This window comes from Cetorhinus maximus, chromosome 5 (assembly GCF_964194155.1).
Source record: "Cetorhinus maximus chromosome 5, sCetMax3.hap1.1, whole genome shotgun sequence".
Taxonomy (NCBI): Eukaryota; Metazoa; Chordata; class Chondrichthyes; order Lamniformes; family Cetorhinidae; genus Cetorhinus; species Cetorhinus maximus.
The window spans coordinates 67,899,459-67,919,705 of record NC_135883.1 but is presented as its reverse complement, the minus strand read 5'-3'; the positions used below and the strand labels follow the sequence as shown (position 1 = coordinate 67,919,705).

The window sequence follows — 20,247 nt, the reverse complement described above, 5'->3', positions numbered from 1 at the left end:
GTCTTCTACATTGAAGCCAGACACAAAATACTTGTTCAGCGTCTTTGCCATTTCCTTATTTTCCATTATCGATTCCCCAGACTCAGTTTCTAGGGGACCGACACAAGTTTTAGTTACTCTTCTCCTATTCAAATATTTGTAGAAATTCTTACTATCTGTTTTTACATTACTAACTAGCTTTGCCTCATACTCTTCTTTATGCCCCTTTATTGGTCCGTAACTTCTGCGCTCCCAACGTCGGATTTGGGGGGATACAATAATTACCTAGATAAAGTTAGAAGAATTAAAACCTCTTCTAACTTCTGAGTAACTATTGTAAAGACCCAGACTGACCCCACAGGTCTCCCCAACACCCCCGACTGCCCCCTCCATGGGACTCCCCTGACCCTTTCCAACCCCCCTCCCCCGAGTTGCGACACTTCCCACCACCCCCCTCCCAAATTCTGATACCCCCGGACCTCCAACTCCCACACACCCCCCCTCCGACCTCGGATCCCCCCCATGACTGCCCCAGATCCCCAACCAATCTCCGCCCATAACATCGGACCCTGCCCCCAACCTCAGAACCCCCCGCACCCCTCGGACCGCCCCCACCCCACTCGACCTCCAGCACCCCCCCACCCCGCCCCGCCCAACTTCTGATACCCCCCCACACCCTCCAACCTCCGATACCCCTGCAACTCGCCTCCCAACCACCTTCCCCAGACCTCCCCCCATGAACCCCCTGAACCTCAGACCACCCCACCACAATCCCCCCGGACCTCGAACTGACCTCTACCGTCGATCTCGGACTGCCCCCCCCAACCTCGGACCCCCCCCTGACCTCGGACGCCCCCACCCCCCAACCTCAGACTGCACCCCCCCCCCTCAACATGTTCCCCTCGGACCATCCCCAGACCCTCCAACCCTTCGATCTCCAACCCCCCCACCCCCCCGGACCTGCGAGGAATCTTTCGATGCAGGCCCCAAGCAGCTCCAGTGAACGGAAGTGGCAATGTAATTTTCAAGACCAGGCAAGTAGGTATTTATTTCTTCTAATTTCTGCGGGTCAGCACTTTCCGATGTTAGTTGGAAGTTGCAACCCTATATCTTTTTAGTCATTCTTTGCTGGTTCTTAAAATCTGTCCAATCCTCTGACCTACCACTAGTCTTTGCAAATTTGTAAAGTGTTTCTTTCAATTTAATACTATCCTTAATTTCCTTATTTAGTCACTGGTGATGCATCTTTCTCAAAGAGCACTGGAATTATTTTTTGCTGAGAGTTATTAAATTTCTCCTTACCACTGTAACTCTACTGTCCTACCTGTTAACCTAGTTCCCCAGTTCACCTTAGCCAGCTCTGCCTTCATACCCTCAGAGTCACCTTTATTTAGGTTTAAAACACTTCTCCCTTTCAGACTGAACATGGAGTTCTATCATGTTGTGATCACTATCACCTGGAGGCTTCTTTACCATAAAGTTATTGATTAATCCTGACTCATTGCATGTTACCAGGCCTAACCTACTCCCTGGTTGGCTGCAGAATGTACTGCTCTAAGAAATTGTCCTGAAAACACTCTGAACTCATTTTCCAGGCTGCCTTTGCCAATTTGATTTGCCCAATCTACACATAGATTAAAATGACCCATGATCATTTCTGTATCTTTCTTACAAATCCCATTTATTTCCTCCTGTATGCTCTGTCCTATATTGTAACTACTATTAGGGGGCCTATAAACTACTCCCAGAAGTGACCTCTTCCCTCTACTATTTCTTATCTCTGACCAAACTGACTCTACATCTTGATTTTTCCAATTAAGGTCATCTCTCAGCACTGAACTAATGCTATCTGTAATTAACAGAGCTACCCTACTTTTCCTAGCTTCCTGTTATTCTGATATGTCAAATACCCTTCAATATTCAGGTTCCAGCCTTGGTCACCTTTCAACCATCACTCTGTAATGCCTAGGAGATCATAAACATTTATCTCTATCTGTGCTAGCAATTCATCCCATTTGTTACAAGTGCTGCGTGTATTCAGATGCAGGGCCTTGAATTCGTTTTTTTTACCATTTTTGCAATCTCCGGCCTTATCTGCTGATGCAATCTTACGATTGTATGTATTTGTGATTGTAAATGTAATTGTGCGTAAACCAGTTTGAAACCCTGGTCCTCAAATACTCTTTTCCTCAGTCGATTTAAGGCTGAGCTAGATCATTGGAGGTGATGATGAATTTCATCTTCTATGTCTGCCTTTGTCGAGAGGAGGCTGCCAGGATATGGAAAATGGTCCACATTTTCCAGGATCTCATTATTGATCTTAATTAATGGGGAGTCGGTGTGGGAAAGTGTTGTGTTGTGGGAGCTGCATGGAGGAGAACCTTATCTTTCCGGGTGTTTAGTGAAAGGCCATTTTGTCATATGCTTTGGAGGAGTCGACAATGACCTGGAGTTCAGTTTCTGAGTGAGCGCAAACATAAGCATCATCTGCACGCTGGAGCTAATTGACGAAGTTGGGGTGATTTTGGTTTTGTATTGAAGATGGCATAGGTTGAACAATTTTGCATCTGCTCTGTAAATTACCTCCATGCCTGTGGATAGTTTGCTGGAGGTGAGGTGCAGTATTGCAGCGAAGAAGATGGAGAAGAGAGTTAATGTGATGACACAATGTTGTTTGACCCCAGTCTTCACTAAGATAGGGAATCATCAGCTGAAATAGCTAACTTGTGTATATATTTCTCTATCCCATGAAAGAACAAAAAATCATGCAAAGGAACACAAGAGTTTCTTTCTGAGTATAAACTTAATTGAAAAAAGCTGCAGAACTACATTTTCAAGTAAGATTTTGGATGATCAATTGTTTCATTTTTGACTTAAAGAGACAGGTTAAGTCAGAGATAGTTGCCCAACCAGCCAGAAATAGAAAGGGATGGACAAACATGCAAATGTTTTTACTCAAGCTACTTTGAATTCCTTTTTTCCATTTTCCTAATGAATTGAATTTTGAAGTATTCTCAGGTGAACACAAAGGCACTGATTATCATTATCCATAACCTGTTAAAAGTGAAAAAATATAATTTTTCTAGTAACCACAACTGTTCCACCTGCTTTAAATTCCATCCACCTTGTTTCTCCCAGTACCTAAATAAGCTTTCCAATGATCTCTATCTGTGCTTATTTGAGTGTACCTGAAGGCCATTTTCACAAGAGATGGTTGATTCCATACTTGGACCAAGAACCACTTGGTACTGAGATAACCCTTATCTCATGATAGCTCAACCCTCGGAAAACCTGCAGTGGGCTGCATCTCTCATGTGGTTGCCTGGACTGGCTAGCCCTACCTTCAATGTATTCTTTGAGTAGGCCCTTGAGGGGCTAATATAGAAGCCTGGCATATGCTGAATATTCTAGGCCCAGGTTCAAAGTGGCCACAGATCAGCAGGGTGGAAAATCCTAAGGACAGAGTTCTGGGGTCTTTAGAGCCTTCCTGTTGGACTTCCAGGGCTGCAGTCCTGCTCCTGAGGAGCAGGCACCAACTTATCCTAAATTACTTGGGCAGTCGCAGACAGCAGTGAAGCTGCCATTTACTTCATCGGCGTCTGCAGCAAGTTCTTCTTCCTTAGCATTACGGTATATGACAGCAGTGAAGTCCACCACGATCTCTGCCATCTGCCGCACCTCCTTCAGGTCTTCCTGAAAATAACACTGTCCTTTCTGAATCCCTTCTTAGAGAAGTTCAAAGAAGTTAGGTGCAGGCGGCAGCACATGTCACTGCAGTGGCCAGGCTAATTCCCATACAGGCCCAAGGAAATTTGGGTGAAATTGACCCAAGCTAATTGTGCTGATTGTGATATAGACACTCATTATAACTGTGCCTGATTTCCTTTTTCATTACTTCAAGCTCAGTATAAATTCGCTATCAGCAGAAATCACTTTCACCCCTCTGTCTCTGTATCTGATGTTCCTTTCTATCTTTTGCCACATCTTTGTCTCTTCCATTCTTTCTGAGCCTTGTGTGTTAATAGTCACAACAGGAATAAGTTCAGGCAGGTTGCATCTGTAGCTGAAAAATACCCACAGGAATTAACATGTAATTGGCATTCTCCAAACGAGAAACCACAAAGACAGATGTTATAGAACTGAAAATGTTACATGGAACAATAGGTTGTTCTTTGCTAAGGTTGAGGATACAGTACCTAGTATTAGCAACACAGAAGGAAGCTATATCTGACCTGTGTCATGCTACACCTAGGAATGTACTGGTTAACAAAAACAAACAATGATGCCTTAATCAGTGCATCTGGATAAATAAATAAGTAAATATACCAGCACTGAATTGAGCTAATAAATTGGTTTAGTTAATCATACTAGTTCAGTTATTTTTTCTGCCAAGTATAGACCTCCCATAGGCTTTGAAAAAATCATTATCTTCTTCTGAAGGATTACAGACTATCATTCCAAGTCTTAACTCATGCCCTATTTCTTTCACAATTGCATAAATAATTTCCTCTTTGAAGCTATTCGATTCAAAAATAACTTGCACTTACCCTCAATGAAGCCAAACATCCTTTGACATTTCACAGCTGGGGCAAAGCGAGTGACTGAGCCGGAACTGAGAGAGTTAGAGAAGATGATTAAAGGTGTGGAGGAGTGGAATGACACTACACAGGGGCTGGAGAAGACTTAGAGGTGACTATAGATGTGGAGGAGTGAGACTGAGACTGAACAGAAACCAGGGGAATCATAAAATGATACAGTATAAAAGGAAGATATTCAGCCTATTTTGCCTGTGCCAGCTCTTTGAAAGATATAGCCAATTAGTCCAATTAATTAGCAATACAAAAAGAAAGACATCCTTCATGACCTAAAGATGTCCCAAAGATTAGGGGTGGTGACTGAGGAAATTGGGGGATGGACAAGACTGAGACTGAGCAGCTGCAAGAAGAACTAGAGTAGCTGACGAAGGCTTGGGAAGGCGACAGAAAATGTAGAGAGTAAGTAGGTGCATTGGAACAGGTGCTATAGGCAGTGGAGCCATATGATGGACCACAGAATAGAGGAAAGAGATTGATCCAGCGATTCAAAGACCAGGGAGAGGATAAGGAAGGAACAGTGCACCATGTGAATAGTCGTTTAGGATATCATGGATTTTGACCAGGGCAATCTTTTTTGCAATGAGCATTGCAAAAGTAGAAAAAATACTTGAATGGGGAATGGTGGAGAGAGGTGGATGTGGCAATAATGTTTGATGACTTTAGAAAGGAAAGAACTTTAGAGTTGGGATGGTAGTTAGAGAAGATGGAAGGATAGAGGGTGGGCTTTTTAGGGAGAAGGTGGATTTTAGGGAGATGGTTGATGATAGTGGCAGTTATGAAAGGATTTAAAGAATAGTTTAAAGAAAGGAAGGGTTTGACAATGTCAAAACAATGACTCAAGGAAATATAGGTGAATGGTCAAGAGCTGGGCCAGGAAGAAGTTGAGGTTGCAAGTGGTGGGTCTTTTGGAAGAGTTCAATCTAGTAAGGGCTTTCCTGGAGATAAATTACACTTGGGTACTTTTCAATGATTGAAAATGGCACTCAGCCAAACGGCAATCATGTGCGAGCCTGAGTATTGACTCTTGGTGTACCATTCAGCCAGGGGGAGGGGTCTCACAGTGAAGAACAATTGCCACACCCAGACAATTGGTCATTATATTTAGCACTTTAGCACCCATTTCTTTTGGTGCTACATGTGCCTTTTTGGCTTCAAAATGTAGTCAGTGATATGCTGCATCTGTCAAAAATGATCAGACTAGGCTGATTGTGATCTCAACCAGAGTATAACACTGATTAGACACTAGTGCTGCCATTCTGGAGTTCAACTCTTTTGAGTTATCAACAGTCACAGATTGCAACTCTTTCGAGTACAATCACAGTTCTTGGTTTCCGGGAGTGGGACATGAACCCACAACCCTCTGATTCAAAGGCGAGGGTGCTATGAACTGAGCCACAGCTGACACCTCCTACATTCTGGAGTTCAATATGCTCCAGCTAACCTTGTTTCTTAAACATGCACAGCTAAACATGAATTCAATATCAGAAAGGTACCCAATCCCCTTCAAAAGTGCTATTTAAAGGGATTATCAATTACTTTCAAGTTAGTTGCTGCTACCCTTTACTGCAAATGCAGATGTGTCCGGTGGTTTCTGGGCTTCTTTAAAGTTGCTAAAGTCTACAGAAAATGTTGTGGCACATGCTGAAGGACTTTGTCCTGACTTCAAGAATCCTGCACAAACCACTTGCTCCTAGACGCGATAATATGTATCCCCCTTGGACTACAGCATGATAGGGAAAATGAATAGAGGTAACACAAAGCAGGATAAGCTGCTGGAAGGGCGAGAAGGACTCTCAGCATGAGGCCATTCCCACCCAGGGTGATCAAGGAAAAATTCTCCTACCTGAACCTCAGCAAGGAACTGTGATTCAGGTGTCACCTCCTCACTGAGGTCATGCTTACTAAAATCTTCCACCAGCTGTCACCTCAGAGCAGGACAAGGATAGTATTGTCTGTGGCTATGAAGGTGACCTTGGCCATGAACTTTAATGCATTGGGTTTCTTCCAAGCTGGACCAGGTGATATTTGCAACATCTCCCACTTTGTCATCGATTGTTCCATAAGAGAGGTTACTGAGGCTCTGAATTCCAAGGCAGTAAAATGCATTCCATTCTCTCTCACCAGAGAGAAGCAAGTGGAGCAAACATATGGTTTTTCAAAGCCTTCCCAGTAGCAGGGTATCATTGACTTGTACATTGCTTTGGGGTACAACATATGAACTTTGAGATGGTATGTGGCTGTAATGCAGCGTATCATGCAAGCCAATTACTGGTATCCTGGCAGAGGCCATGATGTCTTTATCTGCGGCAGTCGGCTCTGGTATCTGCAACTGAGCCACCACAACAAACTAGAGGGTGACTACTGGTTGACAAGGGCTATTGCTTGATGACATGGCCCATGAATCTGTTGTACAACCCATGCATATGTGGGCAGCATGCTGCCACACAAACTTTGATAGAGCGGACTATAGGCATGCTGAATTGACAGTTCTGCTGCCTGGAACTCTCTGCAGGAGCCCTCCAGCACTCAGTAGAGCAGATGTCATGATTCGCAATAGTCTTTTGCATGCTTCACAGCCTCATCATCACAAGGGCACAGACCTTTTCACCAGCTTTATGCCGATTAGCTGAGCAGCAGGAGGAGAAAAATACATAGGAGGCAACCAGCATAGCCCTTTCTGACTGAGTTGTCTGTGATCTACTCATCTAACTGCGACACCAATTCCACATTCACCAACAGCCCTTACCTTCCTTCTGTCACTAACCATCACAGCGTCCACTTGGCCACACAATGCAAAATAAAAGAAACTACAAAATAAACATTTCAAAGCAAATTTAGAAATCAAATCATGTCATATTGCATAGAAATGGCAACTAATCACCCTTGTGCTTTCTGTTAGTGCCTGCTTTGCATGTACCTTTGTCTGCTTTGTGCTGCTATGCAATGCTACCCCAGTGGCTGTAGTCGCAGCAAGCATGGCAGTAAACTGAGCTTGCATGAGAGCAGTCTGAGCTTCCATGGGAGCAAACTGACCTTGCATAACTTCAGTCTGAGCTTCCACAGCAGCAGCCAGACATTGGGTGGTTTCTGCTTGTGCAGTAATTGAAGCTGACGCATCAGCCATTGGATGCTGGTTCATGGTTGGGTGTTAATGAAGTTGGCCACCACTTCCAGGTTGAAAAGGATGGGCTCCAATTTCTGTGCAACGTCCTGTGCCAAGTTAGTGCTGGACTCCTCCATACCTTTTGACATTGCACGCAGGCTTTCTGGCAAACCTGCCAACACATCTAGCATTTAATTGTGCACACCCATCAGCTTTCCGTAGCCAGCTCCATCAAAGTGTTCATCTGAGTCCTCTGTAGCAGAACTTGTGTGCAACCTTCCTCATCCGTGAGGAAGACACGAGTAACATCCCCAAAATTCAAGAGAGTCGGGGGGCAGAGGTGAGTATGGTGGCCATTACCAAGGAGAAGGTGCTAGGAAAACTGAAAGGTCTGAAAGTGGATAAATCACCTTGGCCAGATGGATTACACCCTAGAGTTCTGAAGGAGATAGCTGAAGAGATAGTGGAGGCATTAGTGGTGATCTTTCAGGAATCACTGGAGTCAGGGAGGGTCCCAGAGGACTGGAAAATTGCCAATGTAACCCCCCTGTTTAAGAAGGGAGTGAGGCAAAAGACGGGAAATTACAGGCCGATTAGCCTGACGTCGGTCGTTGGTAAGATTTTAGAGTCCATTATTAAGGATGAGATTTCAGAATACTTGGAAGTGCATGGTAAAATCGGGCAAAGTCAGCATGGTTTCATCAAGGGGAGATCATGCCTGACAAATCTGTTAGAATTCTTTGAGGAGGTAACGAGCAGGTTAGACAAAGGAGAACCAATGGATGTTATCTACTTGGACTTCCAGAAAGCCTTTGACAAGGTGCCGCACAGGAGGCTGCTCAGTAAGATAAGAGCCCATGGTGTTAGAGGCAAGGTACTAGCATGGATAGAAGATTGGCTGTCTGGCAGGAGGCAGAGAGTGGGGACAAGGGGGTCCTTCTCAGGATGGCAAGGGTCAGTGTTGGGACCACAGCTTTTCACTTTATACATTAATGATCTAGATGAAGGAACTGAGGGCATTCTGGCTAGGTTTGCAGATAGGTGGAGGGACAGGTAGTATTGAGGAGGCGGGGAGGCTGCAGAAGGATTTAGACAGGTTAGGAGAATGGGCAAAGAAGTGGCAGATGGAATACAATGTGGGGAAGTGTGAGGTCATGCACTTTGGTAGGAAGAATAGAGGCATAGACTGTTTTCTAAATGGGGAGAGAATTCAGAAATCTGGAGTGCAAAGGGACTTGAGAGTCCTAGTCCAGGATTCTATTAAGGTTAACTTGCAGGTTGAGTCAGTAGTTAGGAAGGCAAATGCAACGTTGGCATTTATTTCGAGAGGACTGGAATATAAAAGCAGGGATGTGCTGATGAGGCTTTATAAGGCTCTGGTCAGACCACATTTAGAATATTGTGAGCAATTTTGGGCCCTGTATCTCAGGAAGGATGTGCTGGCCCTGGAGAGGGCCCAGAGGAGGTTCACAAGAACGATCCCAGGAATGAAAGGCTTAACATATGAGGAACGTTTGAGGACTCTGGGTCTATACTCGATGGAGTTTAGAAGGATGAGGGGGGATCTGATTGAAACTTACAGAATACTGAAAGGCCTGGATAGAGTGGACGTGGGGAAGATGTTTCCATTAGTAGGAGAGACTAGGACCCGAGGGCACGGCCTCAGAGTAAAGGGAAGACCTTTTAGAACAGAGATGAGGAGACAGTGACACTGGAACAGTGAAGCCCAACGCAAACTGGAGGAACAGTACCTCATCTTCCGACTAGGCACTTTACAGCCTTCTGGGCTGAATATTGAATTCAACAACTTTAGATCTTAAACTCCCCCTCCCCCCACCCCCACCCCATTTCTTCCCCCTCCCTTTTGTTTTTTTCAATAATTTATATAGATTTTTCTTTTCCCACCTATTTCCATTATTTTTAAATCTACAACTAATACCTTGTCAGTCTTTCCACCCTACCCCCACTAGAGCTGTACCTTGAGTGTCCTGCCATCCATTCTTAATTAGCACATTTTCTTAGATAATATCACCACCTTCAACACCTCTTTGATCCTTTTGTCTGTGACATCTTTTGATTATCTGCTCCTATCACTGCTTGCTTCTCCCTACAACCACCCCACCCTCAACTTCTCACCCCCCCCCACCCCCGACCTGAAACCAGCTTATATTTCACCCCTCTCCTAACTATACTCAGTTCTGTTGAAGGGTCATGAGGACTCGAAACGTCGACTCTTTCCTTCTCCGCCGATGCTGCCAGACCTGCTGAGTTTTTCCAGGTAATTCTGTTTTTGTTTTGGATTTCCAGCATCCGCAGTAGTTTTTTGTTTTTATCTTTGGTAAGAAGAGAGTTGCTAACCAGAAAGCTGAATGAACAACTCAAGAAGCGACTTGTAAAGACTTGATTTTGAGTGTTATTTTGTATGGACTTGAGACCTGGACCTTATGGAAAATGGAGACCAAGTTGCTAAATAGCTTTGAAATGTGTAATTGGAGGAGAATGGAAAAGATCTGCTGGACAGTAAAGGTAGCAAATGATGAAGTGCTGTGGAGAGTGTACGATCAAGGAACTTTGCTGAACATAATTAGGAACAGAAAATTTGAGAGGGCACATCTCAAGAGGAAACAGACTTGTAAGAGATGTTATGGAGGGAAGATTTCAAGGAAAAAGAGGAAGAGTAAAGAGAATACCAATGCTGGGTGGCTTGAAATTTGAAGTAAATTAGTGGCAAATGAAAAGATTGGCACAGGATAGAAAGACATGCAAGGACTACTGTGAGCCAAGAACCTGCCTTTGGGCAGCGCACATATGATGATGATGATGATGATGATGCAAGGTGTTTAGAATGTGTGGCTATCATGGTTGAACAGCTGGCAGTGTGCTTAAGCTGTGAGATATGGGTATGAGATTTGTAAGAAAGATGAAGCTATAAATATGAAGTATGAGTTGTGATTGATGTACTGTTAGTTGGTGAGCAATGGGGACTACCTACTTCCACTGCCTTTGTAAAATTTGTCCAGAGAGCCTCCTGGCCCACTGTAGACCAGTCACCGCTCTCCTCTGCCCCACGTACTCCAACAAGGCATCCAAGTTTTTTTTATTCATTCATGGGATGTGGGTATTGCTGGCTGGAACAGCATTTATTGCCCATCCCTAATTGCCATTGAGAAGGCGGTGGTGAACTGCTTTTGTGAACCGCTGCAGTCCCTGTGGTGTAGGTACACCCACAGTGCTGTTAGGGAAGGAGTTCCAGGATTTTGACCCAACAACAGTGAAGGAATGGTGATGTATTTCCAAGTCAGGATGGTGAGTGACTTGAAGGGGAACTTCCTGAAGGTGGTGTTCCCATTGTCTGCTGCCCTTGTCCTTCTAGATGGTGGCAATCGTGGGTTTGTAAGGTGCTGTCTTAGGAGCCTTGGTGAGTTCCGGCAGTACATCTTGTAGATGTTACTCACTGCTGCCACTGTGCGTCGGTGGTGGAGGGAGTGAATGTTTGTGGATGGGGTGCCAATCAAACAGGCTGCTTTGTCCTGAATTGTGTCAAGTTTCTTGAGTGTTGTTGGAGCTGCACTCATCCAGGAAAGGGGAGTGCATTCCAACACACTGCTAACTTGTGTCTTGTAGATGGTGGACAGGCTTTGTGGAGTCAGGAGGTGAGTTACTCACTGCAGGATTCCTAGCCTCTGACTTGTTGTTGTCGCCACAGTATTTATATGGCTAGCCTAGTTCAGTTTCTGTCAGTGGTAACCCCTAGGATGTTGATAGTGGGGGATTCAGTGATGGTAATGCCATTGACTGTCAGGGGCCGATGGTTAGATTCTCTCTTGTTGGAGATGGCCATTGCCTGACACTTGGGTGACGTACCTGCCACTTGTCAGCCCAAGTCTGGATATTTTCCAGGTCTTGCTGCATTTGGACATGGACTGCTTCAGTATCTGAGGAGTCACGAATGGTGCTGAACACTGTGCAATCATCAGCGAACATCCCTACTTCTGACCTTATGATGGAAGGAAGATCATTGATGAAGCAGCTGAAGACAGTTGGGCCTAGGACTCTACCCTGAGGAGCTCCTGCAGTGATGTCCTGGAGCTTTTTCATATGTTGCCCCATAATTCACTCCTCTTTCTGCTCAGACACCCTTCCACAAACAACTCTAGTACCTGCACCAGCGAGATTGTACCTCTCTTTAAAAGGTACAGGCTGGCTTTAAGTAGTGTTGGCTAGCTTTAAGTGGTACTAACCTCGCATAAACTTGGATCCTCTGCTGATACGTGCTGCACTCAACAATACATTTAGTGCTAACTGCATGCAGGAAGCATGCAAATTAGAAGGCAGCATAAAGTTCATGTGCTGCCTCCACTAGAAACAATGAGTGTAGGTTAATCATGCACCAAGGTCCAGGCCCCCCAACTTATCAGGGGCTTTAAATTTAGCTCTGACTCATTTTCTTTCCAGGATTAGTGGGTTGATTTTTATTCCCACTGCTATCTTTGGACACCAATGCCATTTGTAGCATGCCTGTCATGTCCTGGCTGAGATTGTTTCACTCAACAAAATGAATGTGGGGCTTAGCTGTGGTTTTGATTTACTTAGTATTGACTGGATGTGGATTGGATCCTGACACATATGCAAGGCTTTTCCCCAGGTGATATTACAAGTCTGAACGAGTCCGTCATATCAAATTGTACAAGCTAGGTGGCAGATTCTAATACCTGTTTTCCTAGTATGTGGTTCAGCAATAGAAAGCTTTTCAAATGGGTTGAGACTGAAACCCTTGCTGACAAGTTCACTACTTTATACTCAGCCATTGTAAAATACACTTTTGGCTTTTGTGAGATACATTTCTGATTATTGAAGACTTAGCAATGTTGTCTCTTCAGAATGTCTTATTTCTTTATACCATAATATGTCTTGCCTTACGATGTGAAGCTGTAGTTCACCTTTACCTCCTCCTATCCTGCAGGCATTGACTCAAGCTCAAAAATCGACACATGCCTCTCCCAAGTGGTTGTGTGTCCTTGGATAGTAAGTGTTGGAGGCCTGTTCGACAATGAGATTCACTCAATACCCACGTACATACATTTCAGGCTGTTAGCAACTGGCACAAATAAACCTAGTCATTCTTTCTCCACTTCCTCACTTGGGACGCTAATACCGAGCCTACCAGCAGAATTCGGCTAACTTGGTTTAGCTCAGGGATCAAATTTGAGACTAACCATGGTTCAGTAATACATTACAGTGTATTTCCCTGCCAAGTGAGCCTTCAGGTTTGTTGGGCTTTGTCCTTATTGTTGTTGATTCCCAGTTAAGTGAGGTACGCCACATGAATGTATTTATCACTCCACATACCTCTAAGTGGCCTCTGTAATGCCAACCCATCTTCTCAGCTGCAGGTTTCATGACATGGAAAAAAACAGGAAGAGGAAGGGATAAGGTTTATCCACAAAATAGAAAGAATAAAATAAAAGAAACTATTAACAGAAATAAAAACAAAAAACTACTGCAGATGCTGGAAATCCAAAACAAAAACAGAATTACCTGGAAAAACTCAGCAGGTCTGGCAGCATCGGTGGAGAAGAAAAGAGTCGACGTTTCGAGTCCACATGACCCTTCAACAGAACTGAGTATAGTTAGGAGAGGGGTGAAATATAAGCTGGTTTAAGGTGGGGGGGCGGGGGGAGAGAAGTTGAGGGTGGGGTGGTTGTAGGGACAAGCAAGCAGTGATAGGAGCAGATAATCAAAAGGTGTCACAGACAAAAGGATCAAAGAGGTGTTGAAGGTGGTGATATTATCTAAGAAAAGTGCTAATTAAGAATGGATGGCAGGACACTCAAGGTACAGCTCTAGTGGGGGTAGGGTGGAAAGACTGACAATGTATTAGTTGTAGATTTAAAAATAATAGAAATAGGTGGGAAAAGAAAAATCTATGTAAATTATTGAAAAAAACAAAAGGGAGGAGGAAGAAATGGGGTGGGGATCTGGGGAAGGAGTTTAAGATCTAAAGTTGTTGAATTCAATATTCAGCCCGGAAGGCTGTAAAGTGCCTAGTCGGAAGATGAACGATCCCTACGGAATACTGCCAGGGGGGGTGAAGGGAAGATGTGTTTGGTGGTGGCATCATCCGCCCTCACGCCCTCTCCTCCCTCGCAGAAACATGATAGGGTCCCCCTTGTCCTCACTTATTACCCCACCAGCCTCCGCGTTCAAAGGATCATCCTCTGCCATTTCCGCCAACTCCAGCATGATGCCACCACCAAACACATCTTCCCTTCACCCCGCCTTGCGGCATTCCGTAGGGATCGTTCCCTCCGGGTCCACTCCTCCATCACCCCCTACTCCTCAACCCCCACCTATGGCACCTCCCCATGCCCACGCAGAAGATGCAACACGTACTCCTTCAATTCCTCTCTCCTCACCGTCCAAGGGCCCAAACACTCCTTTCAAGTGAAGCAGCATTTCACTTGCATTTCCCCTAACTTAGTCTACTGCACTCGTTGCTCCCAATGCGGTCTCTACATTGGAGATACCAAACGCAAACTGGGCGACCGCTTTGCAGAACACCTGCGGTCTGTCCGCAAGAAAGACCCAAACCTCCCTGTCGCTTGCCATTTTAACACTCCACCCTGCTCTCTTGCCCACATGTGTGTCCTTGGCTTGCTGCATTGTTCCAGTGAAGCCCAACGCAAACTGGAGGAACAGCACCTCATCTTCCGACTAGGCACTTTACAGCCTTCCGGGCTGAATATTGAATTCAATAACTTAAGATCTTAAACTCCCTCCCCCCATCCCCACCCTGTTTCTTCCCCCTCCCTTTTGTTTTTTTCAATAATTTATATAGATTTTTCTTTTCCCACCTATTTCTATTATTTTTAAATCTACAACTAATACATTGTCAGTCTTTCCACCCTACCCCCACTAGAGCTGTACCTTGAGTGTCCTGCCATCCATTCTTAATTAGCACTTTTCTTAGATAATATCACCACCTTCAACACCTCTTTGATCCTTTTGTCTGTGACACCTTTTGATTATCTGCTCCTATCACTGCTTGCTTGTCCCTACAACCACCCCACCCTCAACTTCTCTCCCCCCACCCCCCCACCTTAAACCAGCTTATATTTCACCCCTCTCCTAACTATACTCAGTTCTGTTGAAGGGTCATGTGGACTCGAAACGTCGACTCTTTTCTTCTCCACCGATGCTGCCAGACCTGCTGAGTTTTTCCAGGTAATTCTGTTTTTGTATTAACAGAAATATTCCTTTCTAGAGCAAGTCTAGATGTTGATATCAAATTGTGGTTATATTTATAATTTTTTTCCAATTATTTTATCTTTGATAAGTTATTGGTTGATTTCCTGTGACTTTGCATACAAAAGTAGCAGACAGGTAAAAGGAAAGGGCAGAGGAGTGGAGAGTGAAGGAGAGAAGAGGAGGGAGAGGGAATAGGAAAGGAGAAATGAGTAGATAGGGTGAGAATGGGGAGGAGACTAGGGACAGGAAAGGAGGGGTCAAGGAGAAGAGTTGGCGGGGAAATGAAGAAAGAGGAGAGGAGGCGGTAGGGAGGCAGAGGAAAAGTATTGGAGGGGAGGGTGAGGAGGGAGAGATGCAGTGGCTTTGTAGGAAGGTGAAGGAAAATTGGCTAGAGGGAGGAGTGGGGAGAAGGGAGAGGAGGACAAGGATGCATTACGAAGGAAATGGAGGAGAATGGAAGGGGAGTGGTGTGAATAAGAGGATTGGAGAGGAGAGGAAGGAAAGGGTGAAAGACCATATGGGTAGAGAGGAAAAAAGGTGAGAATAGAAGAGGAGGGGAAAGGAAACAATGGGTAGTGATGGCTCATTATTTTAATATATAATGGATATCTTGGCTATAGCAATGTGGATGGCATCATTCGCGGTACTGATGTCACCTTGTTGGTGAGACTGACTTTTTACTTTCCCTCATTCTCTCATTTAGTTTGACAAGTGGACTGGTTCACAGCGTCGCAAGATTCTTCTCAACCTGTTTGAAAGGTGTTCTGCCTCTCAGTTGAAATTCTGTGACCAACATTTGCGTAGCAAAGTTCCTGCGGAAGCTCTGGATTTCACTTGTTTCCTTCCCAGAGTGCTGGCTTTGTACATCTTCTCCTTCTTGGATCCAAGGAGCCTTTGCCGCTGTGCACAGGTAACATTAATCAGAGGTTTAATGTGGTGTTTTCACAAATAGAAAGATAAACTGCCTTTGGTTCCTTATAACAGTAACACTAATTAAACAAACTAATAGTTTCTGGATGAAAGCAAAATACTGCAGATGCTGGAAATCTGAAATAAAAACAGAAAATGCTGGAAAAACTCAACAGGTCTGGCAGCATCTGTTTTTATTTATAATAGTTTGTGGAGTAGGCGCTTGTGCAGGATGGAAGAATTTAATCACCCTTACTGTGCTGTCTGTGTAGTTTGCTGTAATTGAAGAGAACTTGATTACATATTGTTCTGGACAGGAGTTGGGGGTGGGGGGAGGTGTTACTTTCAAACAGCCCTGATTTCTCCTCTCACCACCCGTCCGTAAACAGAAATGTGTTTTTGATTTTTGATTTCCCCCTTTATAAGTGGTCATGTATTTTCCCCAACCTCTCAGTTTTGGAGTGATCCAATCCTCTATTAATAACCCCACAGCAAACTTGAGATACAGTAAGATCAGAGGGTTAGTTTATTTCGCACACAGTCAAAAAGCGGGCACGTAACCTCAGTACATTCACATAATAAAAGAGGGAAAAAGGAAAGAAAAAGGTATAGTGCAAAGACCACAGACAAAATAGAAATTATTGATTCACGTGAATCCAGATTCCAGAATCAAATGTCCACTGGTGCATTCCTTCAGAGGTTAGCAGGCTGAAGCTGATGCTGTCCAATCCATTTTTCCAATAGTGATGATTTCCACAATGGGAGAGGCACAATTTAAACCTGGACAGAGCTCAGTTTCTGATGCTGTTCTGTTAATGGAAGATGGCAGACTGTCTCTTTTAGCTTCACAAGGTGATATTACAGTTCTAGCAGCTTCGTTGGGGTGGGGCGGGGGGTGGGGGGAGGGGTGGGGGGGTAGTGGTGGTTGTCATGCTACATAACTCCCACTTCTTCCCTTTGGTTTGGACAAAGGATGTATATGATGTATATTCCTGGTCTGGATTCTTGAGATTGTTAATGTTTCATCCATTAATAAGTTTAATAGGTTTCAGGGTCCCTTTGTCCTCGCAGACATATCATCTCCGTTGGCCAGAGCTCTGCCTTAGAAATGTAAAGGGCCTTTATGCATTTCCTTGGAATTTGATTTCCGCAGTCACGAGAGCATTAACGCCTCTTTAGAGACAATGAGGTCCCTGCTATTTTCTGAAGACTAGAAATTCCTTTTGTGTGAGTCAGTCTTCAGTCAGTGTAAAGCCTTTGTCCATTTTTAAAAAAATAATAATTTTATGAAGTAGTCAGGATGATATAGACATATATATTTTCCTTCATGTCTTCTGGGCATGACAATATTATCACACAAACTCCAAGTGTAGGCATTCCTGTAATACAGAGCTGCTCCTCTGCTATGGAGCAGCAGCAGTTTGAAGAAGCCATCCTCAATGCTTGCATGACTAGGATTATGTCCAAAATTTAATGAAAATGTGGGTATATTTTGACTATTCCTAAAGTCAGAACAATATTCTGGACTTTGTGTGCTAAATCTGGACTTGTACAGCCCACTTCTACCTATTTAAGAAAGAAAGAACTGGCTGGCTATTTCAAAGAGTAGACACGATAGCCTCCTTCCATGCTGTATGATTCTAGAAATATAACGGTGAATACCTGGCAGACAGAAGCTGTAAATTCAGAACTCTCAGACAACTTGTTCTTTTGTTGTGGCTGACACCGGTAAGGCCCGCATTCTTCGCAACTTTACATAGCACTCTAACCACCTCAGGACGCCTCAAAGTGTTTCACACCCAATTAAATACTTATGAAATGTAGTCACTATTGTAATGTAACAAAATATGGCAGCCAATTTGTACATAGCAAGGTCCCACAAACAGCAATGAGATAATCTGTTTTGTTGTTGTTGAGGGGTAAGTATTGGTCAGGACACTGGACATTGCTTTTCTTTGAACTGTGTGTCAGAAAGAGCAGACAGGGGCTTGCTTTAACTTCTTATCTGAAAAATAAAACCTCCAACAGTGCAGCTCTCCCTCAGTACTGCACTGGGAGTGTCAACCCAAGTTTCTGGAATGGGACTTGAACCACGAACTTCTTACACAGACGTGAGGGTACAAGAAACTGATCTAAAGATGATGCCTGTTCTGTTACAGTGACATTCCTTGAGTATAATGTTAGTGCAGGCAGAGTCGCCCCAGATGCACTGAGACTCGAGCACTGTCTTGTGGAACTGTTTTATGGCATGGCAGCTTTTCACTGCTTTCACACAATGAGACTGATGAACACACAGACTTAGATGTGTATGTTGCTGGCATTGTTGCTCCTCAGAGCTCACTAAAAATGAGCTGTGTCCTTTCTGCTATTTCCTAGGTGAGCTGGCATTGGAAGGATTTGGCTGAATTGGACCAACTTTGGATGCCAAAATGTCTGAGACTGGGCTGGTATATCAGCTTCTCACCAACTCTCTATGAGCAAAGAATCTGGAAGAGGCACTATATTGAGATGGTGAAGGAACTGAATGTCACCAAACCAATGGTTAGTAACATATCCCTATGTACACAGAGTTTATTGCATTCATTAATTTGATAGCTGTAATTATGCTTACATTTCCAGTATTAGGACAGATAACAGACCCTGTAATTGAAAACCTATGAAAAGTTGTAGAGATGTTTCTAAGGAAAGACCAACTGTCGTATTACTGTGTATAGTACTGTTACAGGTCTCAAAGCTATTAAAGGAATGTAAAAATAAATGCACTTTAAAATATGCCTATTGTATATTATAAAATGTACATGTAAGAATTAATGCATTGTTCATTATTTTGTAGAACAATAAATTTTCATTTTTAAATTGAAGTGTTTGACGCTATGACAGATCCCAAGACCAGTCAGTCTTTGTTTTTGCTGAATTTGTAACTTGGCCTGGAATGTTTAAAATGGAAAATGTCTGAAAGTTGCTGTCACTGTTGTTCCTTTGTCTTAACTTGAGAGCCAGCTGGCAAATGCACCCCAGGAGTATTGTATATTAATTTCAATTTTAAATTAGTCCAATTAACTGCATTGTTAAAAAGATATGCTTAAATTCTCAGTCATTAGGGGCACACACGTAAATAAATTGTGCAGGACATGATTCTATGTAACTTGTCTGATGAGGCTCAGTGCTGAGTTAGGTTGTTTGCACCTGTGAATTCCTTATGGGGGAGAAATTAGTTCACATAGTGCCTCTTCTGGTGGTACTGCTTTGGGGGTTGGTTAACTCAGTTGGCTAGATGTCTAGAGTTCGATGCAAAATGACGCCAACAGTGTGGGTTCAATCCCGGTATCTGCTGTGGTAGTTCATGGAGGCCTGTCCCATGCTTGTAGAGTGATGCCCCTCAAGCTATAACTAACCAATTAACTAACCTCTCTTCTTACAAATGCTGTCAGCATTCAGATAAAGAGCCTTTAATTTTATCTTTTTACCGTTTTTGCCTTTCTGACCTTATTTGCTGGTACACTCATGTTTGTACGCTCTGTTCCTTCCATTAACCATATCATTACCCTAAACTATTGCCTTGTCCTTTCTCTTTAACTTTCCAAATCTCCCTCATGTGAACTCTGTCACCCTCTATTTAGTTTAGATCATAAAGAATGATCCTTTGCAGGTTCTGTCAGTCCTTAATTAGTATAGTACAGTGAAATAGGAAACTGAAGAACATGGAGAATCAGTCTCTGAACTTACCTCCAAACAAGCAAAACAAAGGTAATAATGCCATTTTATCCTAATTAATCAACGATAAACCTCATTTACGTAGCTCCTTGAAAGTAGTAAAACATCCCAAGGAGCTAAACCAAAACTGACCAGCTTTGAATGACAGCTTGCAGTGGTAGAGCAGAGACATGGATATGGCGCCACTACCAGGGCTGTTACGCAGACTCAGGTTGATTTGTCGAGGGCAGGCAACACCAACGGCTGCGGCCTACATGGTGTTCTTCATTGATATCATTGAAGAAACCTGAGTCGGCTGGTTAGGTGTCTGCCCACGACTCTGCCTGCTCCCGGTGAATTGATGAAGTCTGTATAAAAGGCAGTGCTACCAGCAATGGCATGCCAATGCACCCAGGTCAACGCTGGTAGGATGGCAACCACCATGGAGACCTTGGTCCAGGACATTGGTCCTGCACTGCTGCGCAGGCTGAACTCTATCACTGACGCCATAGTTGGCTTCCAACAGTGTCAACATGAGAGGGGTGCGGGGAGGCTCGATCTCAATCCAGCTTTCCCTTCTCCTCAAGCAGTCAGCCAGGGACCCTGGGCCACTCATAGGGAGGAGGATCAGCAGATGCACACTCCAGGGCCATCCATCCAGGTGACCCCAGGAGTGTCCGACCCATCCAAATCCTCTGTTCCTGTGACCCCAGCAAATCC

General features: G+C 44.1%; 1 protein-coding gene across 2 annotated transcripts in view; it reads left to right on the top strand.

Moving 5' to 3' along the window:
• Positions 1-20,247, top strand: part of fbxo16 (F-box protein 16) — a 77,201-nt gene that overhangs the window by 17,810 nt on the left and 39,144 nt on the right. For both annotated transcript variants that reach the window (XM_078541953.1, XM_078541952.1), the window contains exons 4-5: positions 15,629-15,835; positions 18,211-18,375. In XM_078541953.1, the coding sequence (XP_078398079.1) occupies positions 15,629-15,835; positions 18,211-18,375 (372 nt within the window). The remainder of the gene's footprint in view (positions 1-15,628; positions 15,836-18,210; positions 18,376-20,247) is intronic.